This window comes from Labrus bergylta, chromosome 9 (genome assembly GCF_963930695.1).
Source record: "Labrus bergylta chromosome 9, fLabBer1.1, whole genome shotgun sequence".
NCBI lineage: Eukaryota > Metazoa > Chordata > Actinopteri > Labriformes > Labridae > Labrus > Labrus bergylta.
The window spans coordinates 28,356,370-28,365,683 of record NC_089203.1 but is presented as its reverse complement, the minus strand read 5'-3'; the positions used below and the strand labels follow the sequence as shown (position 1 = coordinate 28,365,683).

At 40.5% G+C, this 9,314-nt stretch overlaps 1 protein-coding gene across 1 annotated transcript; it reads right to left on the bottom strand.

The window, feature by feature from the left end:
* Window positions 1–1,814: 1,814 nt before the first annotated feature.
* On the bottom strand, window positions 1,815–8,047 carry LOC109999760 (protein SPMIP2). Its single transcript, XM_065958837.1, has 4 exons — window positions 7,902–8,047; window positions 6,712–6,941; window positions 5,305–5,363; window positions 1,815–2,446 (listed from the first exon to the last, which is right to left on the bottom strand). Exons 1-4 carry the CDS (start codon window positions 7,966–7,968, stop codon window positions 2,419–2,421), a joined length of 384 nt encoding a protein of 127 aa, XP_065814909.1. The 5' UTR covers window positions 7,969–8,047; the 3' UTR covers window positions 1,815–2,418.
* Window positions 8,048–9,314: the final 1,267 nt, after the last annotated feature.

Below are 9,314 nucleotides of genomic sequence, written 5' to 3'. Positions count from 1 at the left end.
CAGTCTACAGATAAAACATTCATTATTCATGCCCTTGACTTTAAATAATGTACTTTAATAATATATTTTTTGAGCCTTGTCACCCTCTGAGTTGTTGTAATTTTTCACATAAATACTGGGTAATTGCCTCTTCCGGCCTCAGACTGAACAGTCGGGGGGAAAGTAAATGCATGAAATGTTTTTTTTGTCCACAGAGTTAAACCACAGCTTTCCTGCAGGTGGGTATCAGATTGAGAGCAGACTATCCAAGTGAAGGTTTTACCAACAAATTGCTGCTGACCTCCAGAAACGGAAGTTTGTGAGACTCATTATATGAAAAATTGGTGTTTTTGTCTGAGGTAGAAAAAAAAATGTGTACAGTTATCTGCAGCAGACATAAGTGGATGTGATTGCTGTAGCAGTGTGGATGGATTACCTGGTGCCTCTCATACAGGAATCAAACTTCTATCTGTGACCCTGTGAAAGGTGAGAGGATCCTCGAAAAAAACAACACCAACTCGTCTGTTTGGGAGAGAATCTTCACCTTCTTCAGCTTCAGGTGAAGTTGACTCATACACTTGGCATGCTGTGGTAGATTTGTATAATTGTGTGGATTCTCATGGATTGAGAAATTCATACATTTAGCCGACAAGTTGTGGAAAAAAGAAACACTACCAATGAACACCAAGTTTCTCCAAGTGTTGGGAGAAAAAGAAGCCGTCTGCTGTCACCTCTCGACTGTCTCTGTGACACTCTGAGCTGTCACGTTTCCCGGGGAAACACACAGGAAACTATAAGAGACACTATATGGTGTGGAAAAATGAATCTGTCACATCTTACTGTGTTATTCTTTAGAGTTGTCTTTTACGGGCCCGCAAATTGTATCTAAGGCTTTCTTCTTTCCAATGACTTTTCAGTCATGGAGCAACTTTCCCCCTCTGCAGTATTTAAATAAAATATATATTGGAAAGGTTAAAGAACCAATATGAAAGATATCTACTGAATGAAATGATAAAGTGACCTTAGTCACAGCTCTCTACAATGTGTAGGTGTTTCATTTTGCTCCTTAGTGATGGCACTCAGACAGGATCAGTATCTGCTAATGAACTGGGCTCCGGCTGCCTTCAATCATTTCCTCTCACCATCAGTGATTTGATTACCTGCTGTGTTTTTCTGATCTCGCTGTGTTTGAATATCATGTAGGATGTTAACAATTTATCCTTGAAAGTGAATTTTCCCCCCTCTTATCATCACTCATCCTTGTCATTGCTTTCTAATAAATTGCTTAGGTGTTTATAATTGACACTTTTTACGCAATTTCTGGTGAGAAACTGCCATGAAATTCTAACACCAATGTAAGGTTTACATATTCTAAACATCATCTGCTATATATTGCGCTGTATAGACCTTTTCTTCATGTGTTAGTCTGGTGTCTGCCTTTTAAAGACTCTCTGGTTTTTTTTGGTTTCGGGAGGTTTTCACTGTGTCCTTGTCTGCTGGACCAATGGACTGTTTTGATTGGTCTTTAGTTGTGTGCTGTTGTAATGTGTGAAGAAAAAGATAGAAAAGGCCGATTCCAGGAAAGCCGTCTCTTCAGTCATCATGAAGTCTACCTTATGAGAAACCAAAATACATGTATGTGTGCTGCGCTTTAGAGGGCATGCTGTTTAAAGTTTTTACTGCAGAGGTTCATGTTGGATTTCAGGGTTGGTTCTCCACTGTTTTAGTTTTGCCGAGGTTGTAAATATGTTCTGTTGTTTCACCGCTGGAATCACTTTCTTTATTTTACAATATTTTATTTAAAAAATGTACAATATAAACAACATTGCCTACAACAACAACAACAACAAACATTTAAAAAATACACAACAATAAAAAACAATGAGGACAAAAAAACTGAAATAAAACCAAAAACTCAAACAGATAGATTTGTTCATTCTATTTGTATTTGTGTTTTTTTTTATTGGTTTATTTTTTATCATTCTGTTATTCATTTATGTCTCTCTAAAAAACATTGATAACAAAGTAAAGCATGCACACACAACTGCAGGCGGCAGGCGTCTGTCTCTCACATGTCTTATGCGTCCTTGGGCAAGACGCTTAACCTCATGTTGCTCCTCCTGCTTCCTCAGCAGCGTATGAATGTGTATGAACAGGATTATTTACTCCTGCCATCAGTGTGTGAATGTGTAGGTGTGACCTGCGATGTAAAAGAGCTTTGAGTCATCAGAAGACTGGAAAATAGATACACAAGATCAAGTCCATTTATCATTTTGAACTCATTTACTGTCGAGGACACAACCTGTCTCTCATCATCTGATAATCCCCCATCACAGAGATCATTTAGTTTACATCTATTCCATAATCATTTCTTTGAAATCACTGTAATGTCAATTAAGGCTTCCTTCTCGTGTGAATGCTCGTTTCCCATACTTAGGTTTACTTTCTCTCCGGATGTTCTCTGTTTCTGAAACATAGAGAAAAAAAAAAATCAATAAGCTCACGGCTACATTGTACCCCCGAGGGCTGTAATACGTATTAGAGAGCATTTCTGCAGAAAACCAATTTAGAGACTAAAGGAACAATGGGGGATAGATACAATAACAATCATAAAATGTAATCCCCTCACCCCCACTTAGACGTGTTAAAAACACACAAATCTGCCTGTAAATGTGTTTTTAAACTTGAGCCTAATGTCAGGTGGCTGTTTACAAGTCCTCTGGGTTGTTCACCCACCTGTGAGATATTTATTTCCAATCTTCTTTGTGCACAAATAACGAACTAAAGAGCTGCAGAACTTCGCCTGAGGGATTCTGCTGAACAGACAGCAGGAAGGCTGCAGCACTAATGAGGACAAAGCAGCTCCTATATGTAGAATTTAGTGTGTAAATGACTTGTTTACAAGTCTGAATTCTTCTGCTCGTATACATGCAAAATGCACCTTTGTGTTTGTAAATTCATTTTGTTGTATTTCAGATGAACTATGTTGGCTACTCAAGAATTCCTCCGACCCCGACGACCTGGGAAAATCCCCCTTAATCAGATCTCAAAGACATTCCCTCGCCTTACGATTGAATTATGTTGATGAAGAGCAGAGGCGCTGCTTTTCAACAGGCAACTGCTTGGGACCCCAGACTGTCAGTGGGCGGAGTGCTGCAGGTTTGAGGGTTGATTTTTTCCCTCGGGCCCAGAATCGCCACTGATCAAGATTAGTTTGAACTCCAGAATAAGCCATTAGTTTTGTTGCAAGCTCCCCCTGCTGGCTCAAATGTGCAGATGATTTTTGCCCCTCATGGAGTCTTCTTGTGCTTTTTCCCTGAGGTGTAATCTGACCCGTTCTTATCGAAGGAAAACTAATAACGACTCATCAGGAAGCCTCTGTTGGATCTTTCTGCAGCCTTGTTTTCCCAGCTTTATTTCTTCAAGGCTTCATTCAATGTCAGCTTGAGTTCGAGTGAAGAATCCCCCGTCCTACCCCATCTTAGAATGATCTCCTCTTACCTTTACATCCTTCGGTCATTTGTTGTAATTGTTGGCGATGTAAGGTCCTTTTTAATTTGGTTTTGGCTCAGCTAAAGCCTGCATGTGTGTACTAAAGGTGCTTCATACAGAAAGCTGAGTTAAGTCGATTTTTATAATTCAGTTATGAACGTAGGACTTCCGTGCAGACAGGCTCTTAGTGTTTTGAACCACCTTTTCTAAAGAGCCTCTCTGGAGGTTGTAACGGTGCTTTATTGGGTTCAGATCCTGTGATTATATTGATTCCCTGCAAATAATTGAATTACCCCTCATGTGTTGCATGGAAACATCTGCACTAATGCCTCTCTATTCATTTGTTCATATTTCATCTTTAGATTCTCTGCCATGTGCAGTTCCTGTCTTTAATTCCTGAGAATTTGAAGGGCAGAGTTTAAACGTTTAGCATGAGGTGGTGCCAGCTAGGGCAAAGGTAAATCACAAGCTTTTAAAAATGTTTGTATGTTATAGAGCTGCCTTTTTTTAGCACATTTAAAACCTCTTTTTTTTCCAGGACCAGGTTTAGATTAAAGATGAAGTCGGGGAACAAACTACACCTAAGGGTCACCATCTCCAATTTAACATGAACATGCCACAGAAAGCAGCCAACCATCGTCACTGCAACCTGATTGCAACCCAAACATTCACCTCACAGAGTCGCTGTGATTGGCTAAGTACACTGCGCTGTGCAGCGGTAAGCGTTGTTGCCTCACAGCAGGTTCCTGGTTTGAATCTGTCAGAGCTTCAAACTGGCAGGGCCAGGGCCCCCCCCCCCCCCCCCCCCGATAAAGGATGGACTGAACAAAAATCAGGCACTTACACAGATCAGACTCACATTTCAAATTTATATTGGTAATGACATAATGTGATCAAATATTGTTTTTGTAACTCAAATTTTTATAAAATGATGTAACATACTGTAGCTTTAAAGGCTTTATATGCGATTTTTTGATCCAGCAGATGTCGCCCTTGAGCACCAGCATGAAACCAAAACAACTCGCGCTGCATTGTTGTGTTAGCATGCTAATGCTAGCGATCTTTATCATGCTCGTATCTTCACACTGCATGTAAATTTACCTGAAATGAGCGTGATCTAGAAACACAGTTAAGCAGTGAGTACAGTATGTTATTCTTCTTTTCTCTAGTCCCTCAATTAAACAACTTTTATACACGAGGGGAGGAGTCAGCCGGCCGTCCTGGCGATGTAAACAAAGTGAAGATAGGACTCTGAAAACTCTGAAAACATCACAGACAGTGGGACTCGGGTGTTACACCCATTGTAGACAGTCATGACTCACAGAGTTATTTTCAGAGGAGATACTTGATTTCTACATTTAAGTGTGAAAAATCACATATGAAGACTTTAAGCTGATATGGACCATAGGTGGGAAATGGGGGCCATATTTTCCATTCAGAATCTACTTGAGACAGTACAAGTAATGTAGTTTAATAGAGTTTTTTTTATCCAATAAATGTTTTTAAAAGGTATCAGATAAACCTTGGACATTGTTGGTTTAGGTCTTTGTTTGTGTCAGATGCTGTAACTCTGTCCGTGTGAGTACGGCTCATTTCTCCGCAGCAGCTCGAGGCGGTGTGTGTTCGTGCTCAAGTGGAAGTGTTGCATTATAAATAAAGGGAGCAGATAACCTGCAATGAGTCACTCAACACTGTGAACACCTGAGATGTTCTCACTTATCCATTTGACACAGCACATAGCCGCGTGTAATACGATTCTGAGGGAGGGAAACAAAATACATCCCACACACAGGCAGGCACATGGCCTGTGAGACGCTTAAAATGTCGTCTTACTGTTCATTCTGAAACCTTTGAGTCACTTTGTCCTCCAGCGCTGAACGAAACTCCGTTTTCTGAAGGGAAAAGAGGAAAGTAAAATTATTATCTCTTGTATTTATGCGACATTTCATTATCATAACACAAGACCTGGGGAAAAAACAAACATAAAAGCAAAAGAAAACTGGACACGGCTGAAGATCTTGAAGACGTTCCACCTCAAGATCTTTAACCAAGTCCAGTTACCTTTGGATCAAGCTTTGTATTTACCATGACCTGGATGACATGAAAATGTGAATTCAAAGAGAAGAATATGACGTTTTTAAAATGTATAGCATTTAAAAATAACATTCATGAAGTCAAGATTCTAATCCAGATCCTCAAAACAGTTAGCCCTGTTTTTCATTACTAGTGATTATAATGTTTATCCAAATAGTTATGCAAATTTTCATTTTTCTTTTCTATATTTTGTAAAGGCAAGAATTCACATAACACACCGACAGGAAGATCTCATTACATTATAAACTCACTCAAATAAGGGAAGATTTTTTTTAAAGGAGCAGTATGTAACTCTGACCCCCTAGTGTTTGAAATGGGTACTGCAGTCCAAAATCAAAACATAGTAGAGAGCTGTCTCCCCCTCCTCTCTAGAGTGGATGCTCACTCAGGTCACCATGTGGTGGACTCTGAAGCTTCAGTGTTTATCCAGCTCTGCATGGGTCTGTAAACCTTTCTGTGTTCTAACCTCTCTCCATTTTTCAAAAGCATCTCCAATATTGATCCTAGTTTGAGCACGTTTCTGCTCGTGGAGCTTATTAGAAACATGCAGAGGCTTTTTAGGTCGGGTACAATCACTTCTATCTGAACCACTTCTCTTGCCCGCTTCCATCGCTGCAACACCTGTTGACCTGATAACTGCTCTCATATCTGACAAACTGAGGGGCGTCCAAAACAGCCGCGTGTAGTGGGTGCCTTAAAAGCGCCTACCTTCTCTGGTCCAAACAAATCCAGAGCATTCAGGAGCAGAATCTAAAGTTAGAAGGAGGACATACTGGCTGCTGCATTGTTGTCAGAGAAGCCAGCACTTCAACATAGAATGTTTCCTTAATGTCTGATCAGATAGTAAGCTCACTTTATCATTTCACTCACTACACATCTCACTGATTGCTCTTTTAAACTAAATAAATACACCCATAAAAATGAGGAAGATTTAAATAAGAATAATAATACATTATACTTATTTGTACATTAAATGTAAAGTCTTGCTTCACCAGAGCAAGCCCCCCCCATTTAATGATGAATTGTGCTACTTTACTAAAGTTTGTATCCATATTTAGATGATAACTAACTTTTTCTATAAGTCATTCTCAGAGTGTTTCTGTTCTGCACATTAAAGGGGAAACTCATTTGCATACACATTGGTACCTTAATTTGCATATTGCTGTGCAGCGTTCCACCGTTTAACATCTGGTTGTGCTGCCAGCCCCAGCCCACCTCCCCCACGTAGCCCTGCCTGGGCACAGGAGGGGGGGCGTGCGGTGCAGCTCGACACAGGTATCCCAGGTCTCCTGTGGACTCGGGTGATGAGGCACCCACACCGATGTACAGGGGGAAATAATTTGATCTGGGCCTGTAGTCTCCGATTCCATCTGGGCCTTGTTAGAAACACAGTGGAGGTGTCAAGACTTCATGAAATGTACAGAGACGTTTTTAGGAACAAATGAATCCAAAGAGCAAATATTAGCTTCCTCAAACATGTGAAACTGGGTCAGTTTAATCTTCTAACAAAGTAATCATCAGCTTTTGTGTGAATTCAACAGAAATGTAATAAAAGTAAGGGACACAGAACGGGTCCAAATAGGATTAGGTTGTTTACGTTGAGTTAGAAAAATAAAATGAAGAGAACATCTGTTCACACTTGACGCGGGGCGTTGTGTTAAAACTAATTATTTGCCAAGAGGTGATTTAAAAAAAAGGTTTCTTTCTTTTCAATGTTGGGTTCTTTTTGTTTCGGTGTTTTGTTCAGGAAAATGTAAACATGCATTATGATTCAATAGAAAATATTCAAGTGTTGTGTTGCACTATATGATAATAATGTCTCATTGTGAGTTCATGTAATGCATGAATTATTTCAGTGAAAGCGAACATCTGCGTGCACTCCGACTTACTGAACAACATGCTGCACAATAACACAAACTCCCTGCTGGCACATTGACGCTGAAGCAGTTTGTTTCATTTACATGCGGCCCTGCTGACAGTGACATCATGTGTCCAACTACATTTAGATTTGCTCGGACACAGACCGTATGCTTGTCTCTCATTCAGCTGTTGAACAATGCATCGGGGTCATGCATGAATGTGTCTTATAGCAATCTCAAAATGCACATTTCCAAACCAATTAACCAATTAGCCAGTGAAAGCAGCACGTTGCAGCTTAACTCAAGCCTCAAAGGATCTTATAAACGCTTCATATTGCACTCAGTTTCACCCACACAGCCTCTGTCTTCTTCTCCTACCTGTAAAAATCATCCTCTGTCTTCTTCTCCTACCTGTAAAAATCATCCTCTGTCTTCTTCTCCTACCTGTAAAAATCATCCTCTGTCTTCTTCTCTTACCTGTAAAAATCATCCTCTGTCCGTGCTGGGACTCTCCCGCAGCAGCAGCTCCACTATTTTTTGCCATCGTCCTCCACCGTTATGTGTTGGATAGGTTGCAGGCTGGAGACACCTCTGCGGGTGAAAACTTGAGCCCAGCGGTCTGCTCTGTCAGTGGGGCCATGATTGGTTGTCATGCAACGACTGGTTGCCGTGGCGTCCTAGTGTGTCCTAGTTCCGCTGTAATCACAAGGGATGCTGCTAGTGAAGCATGTCCTCTACATATCACATATACATCCTCAACAATACTGTTTCTTTGACAAAATAATAATTACCATTTGTAATGTCACATTATTTTACACTTAAGTATCTTAAGTTTCTATGTTGTATCTAACTTTTTTAAACGTCACCTCTCAGATTTATTTAATTTCCTTTTATTGGTTCATTTTAATCCAAGAGCTCTTTATGAGTTTATCCGCCGTCAGTGCTTCTGTAACGTGTGAACTACCCCTGCAGGATCAATAAAGACTCCTCTTATCTGACATTTAACACCCTCTACGGGATAACTGTGTATTAAAGTCAGTCCCTGCACCATCTTGTTGACTTATTGGGATTATTGCAGCAGCACTGAAATCGCTGATGCACATAGTTTATTGTCTCTGTTGGTAACTTTGAGTATCTGTGTTCATATAGAAATAATTTACATAATCTTTAGGCTATTCTGCAGTTTTATGTTATTCTCCAAAATATGCTAAATTGGAACATACACACTCAATAACAGTATGGGATTTCGGCTGTGGCTCAGTTGGTAGAGTCGGTCGTCTCTCAACCTGAAGATGGGGGGTTCAATCCCCAGCTCCAGCAACTACGTGGGCAAGACACTTAACCCCGGATTGCTCCCGCTGCTCCGTCTGCAGCGTATGAATGGGATTAGTTATTTTCAGATGGTCACTTTACTCAGCAGCCTCTCCCATCAGTGTGTGAATGTGTAGGTGTGACCTGTGGGGTAAAAGAGCTTTGAGTAGTCAGACTAGAAAAGAAATATACAAGCTCAAGTCCATTTATCATTGTTTTCCTGCAAACATGTTCAGATTGTTGTACAGCTTCAGTGTTATTTCTACTTTGGCATTTTTCATCCTGCTGCACCTCCTACGTTGCCTTTTGGTCAGCTGCAGGGTTGTCAGATGGAAACCGTCTCCCCGACACCCCCTGCAGCTGCCTCTAATTAGACCTGATGTCCTTCCTCTGGAGCCATGTACGGGTTAAAAGAGATAGAAGGAGACATGTACTTTCAATTTCATGACAATAACATAATCATCATCATAACAATTATAAACACATCTATACAGACTTTATCTCTGAGTTCAAAAGGCTCAAACTGGCAGAAGAGAGGACGGGAATTATCAGCTCAGATACTCCTCACTCTCTTCCTCG

Bases quoted from the DNA above. Each gene is read 5' to 3' on its own strand.
- LOC109999760 (XM_065958837.1), bottom strand. From the start codon at position 7,968: ATGGCAAAAAATAGTGGAGCTGCTGCTGCGGGAGAGTCCCAGCACGGA. The intron at 6,942-7,901 runs GTAAGAGAAGAA...GTTTCTAACAAG, and splicing joins ACAGAGGATGATTTTTACAG to GCCCAGATGGAATCGGAGAC. The intron at 5,364-6,711 runs GTACCAATGTGT...TTTTCCCTTCAG, and splicing joins ACAGCAATATGCAAATTAAG to AAAACGGAGTTTCGTTCAGC.